The sequence below is a fragment of the Schistocerca gregaria genome, chromosome X (genome assembly GCF_023897955.1).
Source record: "Schistocerca gregaria isolate iqSchGreg1 chromosome X, iqSchGreg1.2, whole genome shotgun sequence".
In the NCBI taxonomy this organism is placed as follows: Eukaryota; Metazoa; Arthropoda; class Insecta; order Orthoptera; family Acrididae; genus Schistocerca; species Schistocerca gregaria.
Window position 1 is genome coordinate 795,438,288 of NC_064931.1, and position 15,869 is coordinate 795,454,156.

General features: G+C 42.9%; 1 protein-coding gene across 3 annotated transcripts in view; it reads left to right on the forward strand.

The window, feature by feature from the left end:
* Nucleotides 1–14,926, forward strand: part of LOC126297467 (condensin complex subunit 2-like) — a 164,488-nt gene extending 149,562 nt beyond the window's left edge. For all 3 annotated transcript variants that reach the window (XM_049988344.1, XM_049988343.1, XM_049988345.1), the window contains one exon: nucleotides 11,963–14,926. In XM_049988344.1, the coding sequence (XP_049844301.1) occupies nucleotides 11,963–12,232 (270 nt within the window). In that variant the 3' untranslated portion in view covers nucleotides 12,233–14,926. The remainder of the gene's footprint in view (nucleotides 1–11,962) is intronic.
* The last annotated feature ends 943 nt before the right edge of the window (nucleotides 14,927–15,869 follow it).

A 15,869-nucleotide genomic window follows, 5' to 3' on the forward strand; every position in this document is an offset into this window, starting at 1 on the left:
AGGCACATAGACACAGGCAATAGAGCATGCACAATGTCGGCACTAGTACAGTGTATATCCACCTTTCGCAGCAATGCAGGGTGCTATTCTCCCATGGAGACGATCGTAGAGATGCTGGATGTAGTCCTGTGGAACGGCTTGCCATGCCATTTCCACCTGGCGCCTCAGTTGGACCAGCGTTCGTGTTGGACGTGCAGACCGCGTGAGACGACGCTTCATCCAGTCCCAAACATGCTCAATGGCGGACAGATCCAGAGATCTTGCTGGAAAGGGTAGTTGACTTACACCTTCTAGAGCACGTTGGGTGGCACGGAATACATGCAGACGTGCATTGTCCTGTTGGAACAGCAAGTTCCCTTGCCGGTCTAGGAATGGTAGAACGATGGGTTCGATGACGGTTTGGATGTACAGTGCACTATTCAGTGTCCCCTCGACGATCACCAGAGGTGTACGGCAAGTGTAGGAGATCGCTCCCCACACCGTGATGCCAGGCGTTGGCCCTGTGTGCCTCGGTCGTATGCAGTCCTGATTGTGGCGCTCACCTGCACGGCGCCAAACACGCATACGACCATCATTGGCACCAAGGCAGAAGCGACTCTCATTGCTGAAGACGACACGTCTCCATTCGTCCCTCCATTCACGCCTATCGTGACACCACTGGAGGCGGGCTGCACGATGTTGGGGCGTGAGCGGAAGACGGCCTAACGGTGTGCGGGACCGTAGCCCAGCTTCATGGAGACGGTTGCGAATGGTCCTCGCCGATACCCCAGGAGCAACAGTGTCCCTAATTTGCTGGGAAGTGGCGGTGCGGTCCCCTACGGCACTGCGTAGGATCCTACGGTCTTGGCGTGCATCAGTGCGTCGCTGCGGTCCGGTCCCAGGTCGACGAGCACGTGCACCTTCCGCCGACCACTGGCGACAACATCGATGTACTGTGGAGACCTCACGCCCCACGTGTTGAGCAATTCGGCGGTACGTCCACCCGGCCTCCCGCATGCCCACTATACGCCCTCGCTCAAAGTCCGTCAACTGCACATACGGTTCACGTCCATGCTGTCGCGGCATGCTACCAGTGTTAAAGACCGCGATCTAGCTCCGTATGCCACGGCAAACTGGCTGACACTGACGGCGGCGGTGCACAAATGCTGCGCAGTTAGCGCCATACGACGGCCAACACCGCGGTTCCTGGTGTGTCCGCTGTGCCGTGGGTGTGATCATTGCTTGTACAGGCCTCTCGCAGTGTCCGGAGCAAGTATGGTGGGTCTGACACACCGGTGTCAATGTGTTCTTCTTTCCATTTCCAGGAGTGTGTGTGTGTATATAAACTGGAAATAACTGTGCAGTCTGTAGTAAACTGAAATGTCTTAGTTATATATTGTACATCGTCATACAAATGTGCACCATTGTTTCAATCTTGTCGATCATTCACAGTTTGTGTTTTAATTGTTAAGTATTTCCATTATTAACTTGCTGTGCAACAAGTGGCAGAATAATTTGTCAGTTGACAGCATGCTCTCCTCTTAAATTGGCATTAATCAGTTTCATGTAGCTACAAATCTGCATCATCATGCAACATCTGTACTTTCCATTTATGGTTTTCTTCCATTATTTACTCATGTTTTAAGTTTTGGCATAATGTGAAAATTGAATTATATGAAATTACACATTTTTATAATGATTATAATTATTTATTGCATCAAGGTAGCCTTATAATTAAAATGCTCACGTTACCTGTTACGGGAACAGCATGACGAAGGTGATAGTGGATTAATCACACATGAAGAGAGCAATAAATTACTAGAACCGGTAATATAATTGTAATCATTGGAATAACTAAGTTTCTGAAGCCCATTTCTTTGTGCATTGTGTGAAATGAAATGAAAATTTGGTCTCTTAAAAGTAGTTTCACACTGAGGTGACAAATGTCATTGGATAGCAATGCGCACGTGTACTGATGGTGATATAGTATTGTGTACACAGAGTATAAAAGGACAGTGTGTTGGTGCAGTTCTCATACGTTCTCAGGTGATTCGTGTGGAAATATTTCCAACATGATTAAAGCCGCATGACAGGAATTAACAGACTTTGAATGCAGGTTGATAATTTGAGTAAGATGCATAGGACATTCAGTTTTGGAAATTGTTACAGAATTCATTACTCAGAGATTCATAGGTCATGAGTGTGCCAGAATACCAAATTTCAGGCATTCCCTCTCAGCATGGACAGCATGGACTGGCTGATGGCAGGATCGACGTTTGCATTAAGTTGTCAGTGCTAACAGGCAAGCAACACTGAGTGAAATAACCACAGAAATCAAGGTGGGATTTACAATGAACATACCCATTTGGACAGTCTGGTGAAATTTGGTGTTAATGGGCCATGGCATCAGAAGACTGATGTGAGTACTTTTGCTAATAACACCACATCATGTGCAGCACCTCTCCTTGTGTGACCAATTGGTTGGACTCCAGACCACTGGAAAACTGTGGCCTTGTCAGATGACTCCCGTCATCATTTGGTAAGAGCTGATGGTAGCATTACTATGTGGTGCAGACCCTATGAAGCCATGGACCCAAGTTGCCAACAAGGTATTGTGCAAGGTGGTGGTGGCTCCGTAATGGTGAGGGCTGTGTTTTAATGGAATGGACTGGGTCCTGTGGTCCAACTGAACTGATCATTGACTGGAAATGGTTATGTTCACGTACTTCAGCTACTTGAAGACCATTTGCAGCCATTCATGGACTTACTGTTCCAGAACAGTTGTGGAATTTTTATGGATGACAATGCGCAAAGTCGTCGGGCTCGAATTGCTTGCGGTTGGTTTGAAGAACATTGTGGACAATTGGAGCAGTTGATTTGGCCTCCCGTCAAACATCTGTCGGACATAATTGGAAGTTCCGTTCATACACAAAATCCTGCACCAGCAACATGTCCACAGTTGTGCTCAGTTATAGAGGCAACATGGCTCAGTATTTCTGTAGGAGACTTGCAATGACTCATTGAGTCCATGCCATGTCGAGTTGCTGCACTATGTAGGACAAAAGGAGGTCTGACATGATATTACGAACTATCCCATGACTTCTGTCACCTCTGTGTAAATATGTGAATAGCATCTTCAGAAAATCATCCAAAGCTGTCACTTGCTTTTTTGATCGCTCTTTTCATGGTGTATGCAGTCTCGATGGGCCAGTCTCTTCACAATCTATGTTCTACTGTTCTTTTCTTTTTGTTGAAACAGTGTTTTTGCTTACTGTCTAGCAATCCTCTTGAGAACCCCAGCAATCGGAAATAAGAACTCACCTTTGTTGTTTTCATTTGAGAAATACTACCTCACTTAACACTGGAGTTGGGAGCTTTTTTCATTTGTTTCACTTGGTTTGGACTTGCACTACTTGTCTCTCTGGACATAGTTTGAAATTACATGGGAGTGAGTAAACACTGAAAGCACAGACTATGAACTAGACTTTCAGTTAAACAAAGCAAAAAGACAGCACCAGTTACACTCAAGAAACCCACTACTACGTTTACTTTTGCAGCGTAACAGTTTGACTTATGCTACCTGCTGAAGCCTCGTTGGCTGGCTTCCCATGATTGCTAGGCAACAAAACACCACCACTGAGCTGTTAGTACGGAAGACTCATCTCCCAAAGTATATGTATTGAAATTACTTTTGTCCACTTAATTTTCGCTGATGCTACAGGTAACTCTAAGGATGCTGAATTGCACCAATTATAAATTTAATTCTCTCCAAGGAACTGTAAAAACTAAATTTTGCATTTGGGCCTTGAGATGATTGATTTGTTATATTGATAAAGGCTGTGCCTGTGTAATTACAAAGGCTTGTGAGATTTAGACTTGTTTTGTCAGGTTCCTATTCCTGTGGCCCATTCTGATCCCATTTGTAACCCCTGTGTTGTGTACCTCATTCTGCCACAGGGTTTAGACATTGCCTAGTATGCTATTGAAGAACAGAAACAAAAACCTCGCTTCACTAGTTAACAGTTGTACTGGTGTTGTGTGTGTTTGCATGTGTTCCGTAATTTCTGTTATCATTTGTTATTGTGTAGTTTGATCAGTACAAAGATGTGGACCACACTGACGTTAGTGAAGATAGTGAGGAATTAATTCTCGAGGTTCTGTCATGAGATAAAATATTTTATGTTCATTATCTGCTTATAAGCAACCTTTCTGGAATCTTGTCAAGTGTTGTGGTTTAGTGGATAAGATACTAAATTGCCATTTAGGATGAGGGTGGTTCGAATCTCCACTAGGCATTCAGATTCAGGTTTTCTGTGGCTTTCCTGTCTTGTTTAAGGTGACTACTGAGAGGCTTCTTTTGAAAAGGATGTGGCCAGTTCCCTGCCTCCCCTTTCCATTGTAAGGCTCATGCCTTGTCTGTGTGTGAAGTAGGCATTACAAAATCAGTGAATCAGTGAATCAGTAAACAAGTGAACAGTCATCTAGACATAAACTGCACAATGTCACTGAACCCTTTCAAGACACTACATGCAAGTTCACTCTGCATTCGCCAGTTGTATTGTAGCACACAACAGTGCATTGTGGCACAAAACAGAAATGAACCCTGGTTTCTGAATTAGTTATTCGATAATGCAGATGACGACGCACCTTATGATAACTTGGAAATACACCCGGAGATGATACAAAATCTGTAGAATAAAAATGTGTCCAAATCTTGAGGGCTGTAAGACAACTAACAGTTAAGAGCATGGTGTAAACTCATCCCGTGTAGCACATGTCGGCCTAAATATAGGCAAGCATAATTGTCTCTGGTGTTGGTGTTGCTAGTTTTCTGTCAGCGCATGCAGCCGGTGTTGCAGACTCGAGCTGGAGGCCGATGTTGAAGCCTCTGGTGTCAGTCCCCATGTTTGTGTCTACTGAGCCTTACTTTAGCACTTGAAGTAATGTCTGTAGCATGCCAACACTAAGAGTTGCTTGTGCAGCTGGCTTGGTCTACTGACCTGGAGCACAGGGCATGGTAAAAACTAGTGGCAACTTCTAGTTTACAACACCCCTCTCCTCTCAGGGTGAAAAGGGGGGGGGGGGGGCACAAGGGGCCTGACATTGTGCTGAGCAGAGAGCAAGGTGTGTAGTCTCTCTCTTCTCAGCCTACGGCGCAGGCTCGCGGTGCCTCCAGTATTTGGGCACGTGAGTGTAAGGCTGTGTGTGCCCAGTCAGTGATGACAGTTGTGGGTGTACAGTGGCAGAAACGTGGCTGAGACAGCTGCAACCGGACACATCGTCATGATGATGTTTGGGCTCCACAGTGGTTGCCACTCCTCCTGGTGCACTCTCTGGTGATGTCCTTGGTTGCAGTAACTTGACTCGAATTGGCGATCTGCCCTGTGATGGGAAGCTGGAAGTGAAGCAGGTCTGTCACCCTGTTGCTGCCGGTGGCTTGGAACAGCTGACTGTGGAATTAGAGGGGGTGGTTGGAGGAGGATGGGGGAGTGGTCTCGAGAATAAACTCTTCTTCCACTGAAGGATGGGAAAACAGGGAGCAGCGAAAGGATTGCTGAGAAAAATAATGGGAGGGGGGTGCAGTTGTAAAACCAGATCTGGTGTTGGGGAGGGGGGGCCGTCATCTCTGGCATAAAGTGTAAAAACACATTGCCCCTTTGATGACATATGGTGGCTGGGAACCACTGATCAGCTGAACCTCCTGCCCCACACCCATGTGCCAGGCCGGAACATTGAAGAGTGAGGAGTAACTTGAAGGCTGGGTGTAGGCAGCAGTAAATGGAGAAGATAACTGGCTTGACATCAATCTCATAGCATCTCCCATGTCATCAATGAAAGCATATTAGGCATCTGATCTCTGCCCAATATTGATGACTGCTGTTACCCTCTGCAGCAGGCCTTCAATTGTGAAAATCTTTGACAGTTACGCCACTGTGTATTTTGCAATAGTTGCATGGCAGTTAATGGGAATCTGGAAAAAGTGTCTGATGATGAGCCACGTGGTATTCAGAAAAGGGCCTGCAGAATTGAGGTGCACTCATTCACATGGTTTGGTGGGGATTGGCCATGGTCAGTAAACCTGACATGGGGTCACCCGCTGTTCCACGCGTCTCCTACATTGACAGAATACGCGCTATATTCCCAGTCGGTGTGTGGCCAATAAGCATGGTGCCAGCGGCAGATGGGAAAGAGCATCTGTGTTTTAGTGCAGGGCTGTGCTTCTGCAGTAGATTTCATATCTACATCTTGAGGGGAACTGGGCGCAGTGCTGGAGCCTATGAGCAGTATAATCTGGGACATGAGCTGCTGGGTTGAAGAACAGGCTCGACAACTTCGTATCTGTTACCAGGTAAAACTTGTCGCCATAGAGAAATATATGAAAATTCTTCAAAGCAAATGTAGTTGCCAGTGCTTCTTTCTCAAGTTGATAGTATTTCATGTCTTCAGAGGTAGTGTTTTGGAAGTGCAGACAAAGGGGTGCCTTCAAATATCATTATCTTAGTGAGCAAGGACTGCCCCTATCCTGTGGTCCAATATGCCATTCGCTACCACTGTCTGCTTCACTGCTTGTAATGTCGCAAAATGAGTTGATGAGAGTGCACACTGTTTAAGCTCTATGAATGCCTTTTCACATGTGGTGGACCACATGGAAGCTACCCCTTTCTTACACAAGTGATGTAACAACTGAGCCATCAGAGATGCAGCCGGAATGAATTTTCCATATTATGTAATCTTTCCCAGAAAAGGGTGGATATGGCTGAGGTTTGCAGGCCAAGATGTGGATGCAGTTTCTTCGATGTAGTTCCATGTTGGTAAAATACCTTCATGAGAATTGACATAGACTAAGTACTCCCCTGAGGGCAAAAAAAAAAAAGCAGCATTTGCTGAGATTGCACTTTAATCCTGAATCCTGCAAAATGAAAGGAAGTGGCTTCAGAATTGCTAAATACTGCTTAGTGGAACTTCCCATGATGTCAGTGTCATCCAAATAGTTAATTTAACCAGGCACATTTTGAAGCAGCTGTTCCAGGTACCTCTGGAAAATTGTAGGGGCACTGGAAACCCCAAAACCCAACCATTTACAGTTGTATAAACTGTGTGATGTGGTGACCACTAAAATTTTCTGTGAAGATTTATCTAATGGATGCTTAAGTGCGCCTTGGTGATGTCGGTTTTGGAGAAGTGTCCAAATCCCAACTTCATGTATAGTTCTTCAAGCTGTGCAAAGGGGTACATGCCTGCTTTAGTTTGAGCATTCACTGTGACCTTAAAGTCCCTGTTAAGTTTGAATTTACAGGAAAGCTTTCTGGCAATAACGAGGGGGGGAGCCTGCCTAGTGACTTAATGAGATTGGTTCTGTCAAATCCAATTCCTTCAGCCTGTCTAATTTGTCATTGATGAGGCCACAGTGCACCACTAGAACAGGCTGGTGCAGAAAAAGCATAGAAATTGTTCTCTTTTCTTAGACCAAAACAAAAAGTTGGGGAAATTCTGTGTAGAGCATGTCCAGTGGCTGAGGAACATCTGAGAGACCTGATTTACTGTCTCATTGACGTAAAATCCTAAAGACATAAATGCATCCAGACCAAAAATATTTTCAGTATCAGCTCAGTTTACAAATAAGAAAGTTATTTACATTGTACATTTTTGTAATTGGCTTCTATGGTGGACTGACCTGTCGATGGAATACAATGCTTATTATAATAGACAAACTATCGAACTGATTGTTTTAGTGTGGGAGCACCTAATTGTAAATATGTTTGAAAGTGATGAGACGTGTGGCAGCACCCATATCGACTTGAAAGTTTACTGGCTTGCCAGGCATCCACAGTGAAATCAGTAGTTCATAGGAGGATCTTTCCTGGATGCGTGGTGCAGAACATATAACATTAATGTCCATTTGTCGTGATGATTGTGAAATGGGAATAGCCACCCAACATGCAGATGTGACGTGACCCTGTCATGCCCATTTAGTGCAGTCCGCCCACCAGAATAGCCAGTTGTCTCTAGCATGCTTCTGAAAACAGTCCAGGCAGGATGGCTAAGACTTGCACAATCAGGGGCATGTGGCCCATTGTTTAAGTCTCGAGGAAAGTGTGCACCGCTGTTTTTTCACTGTCATGCGAAGTCACCACTGGCTGCCAAATTTACCGCATTTCTGGTCTCGCTGTTTACCACTGCAGTGTCTGCCCCCCATGATTCTAAGTTGTGGCCCACTGCTTCTACATAGACATCTACAGCATAATGCCACAGTCCACCTTACAGCTTGTATGGTATTTATCAGATGCTGCACAGATGATCACATCTCTATAGTCATAACATCAGCATCAGATTCTTTGGTGTTTGATGTAAAAAAAACTTGCTTCAGTGACTTAACCCCTGGAGTTCAGCTGTCTAAGCTCATTGGGATTGAGCTGATTGCTTGTGACATTGGTAAAACTCAAGGCAAGCAGAAATCACATGAGTGTCTTTTGTTAATGAGTACTTAATAAAGAACAAATATCTACGAAAGTGTTTATCGGGTTCCATCAGAGGGACTGATAAGTTCTTGGCAGAATCCACGATAAGATGATTTAGCAAAATCATGCTTTTTACCTTAAACACTATAAAGTACTGCCTCAGCTGTTTTTTGTTTGCGCCCCAGTTTCATATTTTTCTGTTCATCACATGAACAGTGAAAGATTGACTGTCTGCTGCTGCAGTGGCCTGGCCAGAAGATCTTCCACACTCCTGTGACTTTGCACATGTTGGACCATGAGCTGCTGCATAACAGTGGCAGGAGATTGTTTGCCCATGTTGACTGGGAAGGAGTTAACGCTAGTGGCTGTTCAACACACAGTCCGCAGTTCACCGACAAGTTTGCTGTCATAAGGCAGCAGCAAAGAGCCAAAATTTGCATGTGGTTTGTCCCAGTTAGAGTGATAGACGGGCAAGTCCAGTCTGTAGATGCCATTTGTGTTGTGGCATGCAACACACACACACACACACACACACACACACACACACACACACACACAGGTTTTTCAATTCCTTTGTTTGATATAGCACACAATGGCACAACTTGCAGTAACATGGAACTATTTCTGGAGGTCATAAACTGCCTGTAGCTTAACGCATCCAAATCTTGAGGGTCGCACATAGCTAACAGTTGACAGTGTGGGGGTGTAAACTGACCCCGGGAGACTTGCATTGGCTTAGATATGGGCAAGCTTTAGATGTCACCGGTGTTGGCACTAGTTTTGAGTTGGTGAATGCAGCCGATGTAGACTTGTGCTGGTGGTCAGTGGCGGTCCTCAAATCCGCAGCTAGCAAGCCTTAGGTCAGTGCATGAAGTAACTTCCGTGGCATACTGGCATGAAGAGTTGTTCATGGTACCAATGTGGTACCAAGATGGTGAAAGATAATGGTAACTGTGGAATTACCACAGTAGGTAGTTCTGCAATGGTACCTACTCGGCCTTGTGTGGCCCAAATGGAAATCTGCTGTATTAAATAATCATAAAATTAAAATACCAGGTTGAAAAAGCGGTGTTCTAAGTACCTGAATTGGGCTGAGTGTCACTCAAAATTATTTACGCGGTTGATTGATGTGTACAACCATTCATTATATCCAAAACTGATGGTACAGTTTCCCCAGATCATTCTGTAACCTTGGAGTGGAAACTAAAGTTAATACTTCAACCCACTGTAAAATTCTGTGACCCAGATGTCTTTTTTTTTTCCTGAGAAGAACTGTTGTGATGTAGTTGTGCATTCACGTTTAAGCCAGGAGGTCTGTAATAGATAGATCTGGCTGCCAGGTTTGATGATCATTTAGCAGCACTCGTGTACAGCTGAAGGAATGCTGTGGGCACGAATGTGTTCATAGATGTAATACAATACCAGATGGCATGGAATTACTGTAACGTCATTGGATGACAATAAGCAGGATTCGCACAGACCATGGCATTTGTACAGAAAGCCCCCACTGATGGGAAATTACTTCATCTTTTCAGTGTGATTGTCACGCTGAACATTGTACTATGAAACACCTAGTAACAAGATGTAGTAGATGAGCTTGGCCTGGAAATCTAGACTATTTCTTTCAAATGGCAGAGGCAGCCCTTGAATGAATTGAGAAGCCTAGGTATTAATTTGTAGATTTAGTATTTTAGTTTTGTTTATTTTATAAAATTATACATTTCATATAAGTTAGTTGCACTTTGGTTTTATATTACCATACACTAAATAAATAATCCTTTCCAAACTCTCTTCTACATGTCAAAGTAGCAGGTGACTGTCCAACAACATAAATGCTGCAAATAACACGTCTAATCTTCCTGTAGCCTTTTTCCTTTATCTGAGAGGTTAGTCATGTGTTCCATTTCTCCCTTATCATTGCCTCATTCTTATGTAGTGTAATAGGTTATAACCATACTGAAATTTGTACAGAAAATTAAAGCATTTGTTGTGATACTTGAGTTTCTCCTGGCGTATTTGATAATCAAAATATCCACGGGTGTACTGCTGGTCTACAGTGTCGAACGGGCACAATATTTCGGCAATCATACGTGTCGCCATCATCAGGTGAACTGACGGACTGAGCTCCTGTGAATGTGCTGGCACAGAGATCCGTACGCTATGGCTGCTCAGAGGGAACTGGGTTCGGTCACGGCGGCGGCTGATTTAAATACCCTCTGCCTGCGGCGCGCTCCCTCCACTGTCCGCGCTCTCTTCGTTGTCCGCACACCGCGCCACAGTCGCGCGGTGGAACAGATTGCGACGGCATCTGAGATGACGTCGGGGTGATGGCTCTGTCCGCCGTGGTCGTCACAACTATACGTTTGCTCGATTTACTCTTGATTAACCAAATTGCTGGTTCCCAAGCCTTGCTAAGATTATAGCCAGTCACAGTTTATGAGGTCGTCATTGGTGCGAATTTTGGTGGCCTCCCGAACAACGCTGTCCCAGTAACTCGACGTCTGTACCAGAATCCTAGTGTGTTCATACTCCATAGCGTGACTTTCTGACAAACAATGTTCAGCGACCACTGACTTGCTCGGATACATCAGTCGAGTGTGCCTCTGGTGTTCACGGCATCGATCCTCGACAGTACGCATCGTCTGACCAATATATGACTTGCCACATTGACATGGAATCTGGTACATGCCGGCCTCCCTCATCTTTGTCTTCCAAACAAAATTCGGGCACTGGTGGGGAGTGCCATAGATGACCTTGGTTTTAGGAAGGCCGGCGTGTACCAGATTCCATGTCAATGTGGCAAGTAATATATTGGTCAGACGATGCGTACTGTCGAGGATCGATGCCGTGGACACCAGAGGCCCACATCAACTGATGTATCCGAGCAAGTCAGCAGTCGCTGAACATTGTTTGTCGGAAAATCACGCTATGGATTATGAACGCACGAGGATTCTGGTACAGATGACGAGATACTGAGACAGCGTTGTTCAAGAGGCCATTGAAATTCGCACCAATGACGACCTCATAAACTGTGACAGTGGCTATAATCTCAGCAAGGCTTGGGAACCAGCGATTGGGTTAATCAAGAGTAAATCGAGCAAACGTATAGTTGTGAAAATCTGTTCCACCGCGCGACCGTGGCCCGTGGCGTGGACAGCGGAGGGAGCGCTGCGGGCGGAGGGTATTTAAATCGGCCGCTGCTGCGACCGAACCCAGTTCCCTCTGAACAGCCATAGCGTACGGATCTCCATACTGGCACATTCACAGGAGCTCAGTCCGTCAGTTCACCTGATAATGGCGACATACATGATCGCTGAAATATTGTGCCCGTTGGACACTGCAGACTGTTAGTACACCCGTGGATATTTTGATTAAAGCATTTGTTATTTCATATGAAGCACTTGCCGTCTAACTCTCCCACACACCTGTGGCACAGAGCATTCTCAACTGCTTTTGTTACCTGTAATTAATGACTCTTTAATTTTATTTACCGTATTTAATAATTTTTGTTTTTTTGTTTTCAGTTTTCAGCTTGTAATTCTGATAAACAAAATGGCAAACTGCAGGAGATAGTGGGTGTACTCACCAAACCAGAAGGAACTGTAACCCATTTCAGTAAATTGTTATCTGAAACAAAGGCTACGTGGCCTGATGATACAAAGGCTGAACTGAGTTTTGCTATTGTATTTCAGGCACTTCTCCATTTGACAAATGAAAAGAAAATGCACTTAAAGTCAAATGATGATTTAAGTGATGCAATTATATTTTGCCCTAAGAGTTCATGTAATATTTAATGGAAGGAAATGAGATGCATTCATAGTTTCTCTTCTTTGGCAACTGATTTTCGTTAACAGGTGTCTCAGCATTTTCATCAATTCAAAGAAATAATGGTTGCAAAGAAACTAGATCTTACCAGGAACACAAGGTGTACACAATTTGTTAATCTAAATAAGATTAAAACACATTGTTAATTTGTAAGTGTTTTAGAGATGATGATGATGATGATGATGATGATGATGATGATGATGATGAATATTTGAAAGCCTGGAATCTACTCTGAATACATGTGATGGAGAAAGGTGTGTAATCCACCTTAGATTAAGTTAGTTAAATCAGATCTCTTAACTCAGTTGTTTAACTGTCTATTATGCAGTTATGTAAAAATGTATGTTACTTGAAATTGCAGAGATTTTCAACAGAAAGCATTATTCTTTTATATAATATGTAATTGATAGTTACTTTTGCGCATTCTTTAAATGTTTAATAGTGTGCAGGGTTGAAAAATTGAAGATTGTTGTGTAGTTTCATGAAGTACATGTAGATACTCTTTAATATTGTTGAATTTATTGTATTATAAATTCTATTTTAATGGGCTTTAGACTACATATAAATTATTGTATCACTATTAAAATAATTTTAAATTCAGTCAGTGTAAACTTTCATAGCTAGTGTTCAAACTTCCAGGGTGAGAGACAATGGTCATACATGAAACTATTTCATGACATTTTGTCTACAACAGTTGGAGACAAAACATCAGGGAATAGTTTCATATATTCTCCCAGACCAGATGTTTTAACTGAAGAAATTTACATTATTAGTGATAAGTCTTTGTAACATTTTCTAAAGGGCAAACTGTTCAGTGACAAAATTCACTGTTGCAGCTTCAGACATGTGGCCATTACCAAATAGAGTACTGCAAAAATTGTGCTTTAGCAAAAGTCAAAACGTCAATATATATGTGCACGCACACTGTCAATATGCTGAGTATTTAATTGAAAGTCAGGAAAAGTTACTCTTTGAAGCTTGTTTTTCCTTGAAATACTGATATTGAAACATATTTCATAATCTAACGACAGATAGCATGAAAATGTTACGATACTTAATATAATGCTTTTTGAAGTTTCCTTTTTTATCAGACTATGATATTAGAAGTAATTTATTAATTCAACAAGATGTTTGTAGAGTATTTTTATATATTTATGTAATCAGAGCTATAATTTTAAGTTAACTTTCTAATCAGTGAAATAACTATTAAATAAATTTAAAAACAAATCTATAGTGTTTTAATCTACTGCACAGTGCAATGAGTCTCTCTGGTAATTTATGTTCAACAGCAACAGATAATTCTTTCTCTGTATTTGTGTTGTGTCCTGTACATGTTGGTAGAGTGTGATGCAGATAAGAAAAATATGTACTCAGTAATAAATTAAATTAAATTAGATTTTATAGATCTTAATGTTAAATATCATACATGGGGTATTAAGACCACATAACTTGTCAGCTGCCACTTTCATCACAGCCATTTCTGATTGACATACATGAATCAATACAAAGGTTTCTGGAAACTTCTTGGTAGATTAAAACTTCGTGCCGGACCGAGACTCGAATCTGGGACCTTTGCCTTTCGCGGGCAAGTGCTCTATCGTCTGAGCCACCCAAGCACAACTCACGATCTGTCCTCACAGCTTCAGTTCTGCCAATACCTTGTCTCCTACCTTCCAAACTTAACAGAATCTCTTCTGTGAACCTTGCAGAACTAGCATTCCTGGAAGGAAGGATATTGCGGAGACGTGGCTTGGCCACAGTCTGGGGGATGTTTCCAGAAGGAGATTTTCACTTTGCAGTGGAGTGTGTGCTGATATGAAACTTCCTGGCAGATTAAAACTGTGTGCCCGACTGAGACTCGAACTTGGGACCTTTGCCTTTCACAGGCAAGTGCTCTTGCTCACGAAAGGCAAAGGTCCGAAGTTCGAGTCTCGGTCTGGAACACAGTTTCAATCTGCCAGGAAGTTTCATGTTAGTGCGCACTCTGCTGCAGATTGAAAATCTAATTTGGCAAAGGTTTCTTGTTGGCATTGTTAAGGAGGGGAGGGGGGGGGGGCGGAAGAGAGAGAGAGAGAGAGAGAGAGAGAGAGAGAGAGAGAGAGAGAGAGAGAGAGAGATTGATCTTTATACATTCTGCTGTGCCAACGGATGTTTGTTAGTACCTTGAGTTGGGGAAAGTTGCCGCTGAAAGAGTGAATTACTGTGGGCAACACTGTGTTGGTGACAGGGTTCAGAAAAGAATATTGCAGACTGTAAAAACCAATAAAAAGGCCACAGCACACAAAACATTGCCCAAGGTATGGCAGGAGCACTTTGCTCAATTATCCTATTCACCAGGTGGAATCCAGCTTTCTGCCTTTAGTAATCAATCAATTTGGCAGATGGGATTGATTATGACAGACAACTGCCTTTTGTATTGTAAACCTGTATACTGCATTGTATGAGGCACATAAGACACTGGGTCATTACAAAATCCACAATAGCATAGTGCTGTATTTTGCAGAATTCCTACTTGAATCTGATACATGAAAGGGTTTATTTTCTGATGACCTGCGGATTTGAGAAATGTTAAGGAATCTGTTTATTCTTTCTTAAAATGTGTAATGATGATGGCCATGGAAGCCTGAAAATAAAGTTATTAAAAGAATGTTTAAAGTCTGTTACTGTGAATTAATTTATTCACCACCATATGTATTTCAGAAGACTAAACCGAGTGAGGTGGCGCAGTAGTTAGACACTGGACTCGCATACGGGAGGAGGTTCAATCCCACGTCCGGCCATCCTGATTTAGGTTTTCCGTGATTTCCCTAAATCGCTCCAGGCAAATGTCGGGATGGTTCCTTTGAAAGGGCATGGCCGACTTCCTTCCTCGCCCTTCCCTAATCCGATGAGACCGATGACCTCGCTGTCTGGTCTCCTTCCCCAAAGAATCCAACCCCAACCCTCAGAAAACTAACTTCTATCATCAAGAATGGTAAGATGAATAATTAAATTATTTGTATAAATACTTAACCAAGGTTAATCACAAGTTACAGTTATTGGAACCTCTCAAAGAAACATAAGGGAGGAAACGCACAACATATGTTACTGTTATTATTATTATTATTATTATTATTATTAGTAGTAGTAGTAGTAGTAGTAGTAGTAGTACAGTAGGCTTTCATTCTGTCCAAAATGGCATGCTTACACTTCTCTGACCACTTTGGACTGTACTGTTTTTGTTTCTGGTTGCTCTGATGTAACTTCGTGTTTGTCTACTTTGCATCAGAAAGTCTCTCTTTCTAAAATGTTGCTTGTTCTTATTTTTGCATTGTTGAGATCCTTTCAGGTTTCATTCAGCCTAGTTATGGAGTTCTTAAGTGGTGTTACATAGTCTCTTATCCTTTCTGTCAATTGCTTTTCTGATGGTCTGTTGAGATGACCAGAGAATTTAATTCACCGTTTCTTTGTCAGTTTTGATTTTCAAAAACTTTTCTGTCATTTTGATTAATTGCACCTAAAATTTGACTAATGGTCTTTTTCTGATTTCTTCAAGTTCGTGCTTGCATAGAGGACTCTTCATTTTATGACCATGCTGTAGTGCTGAATTTTTGTGTCTTGACTTGG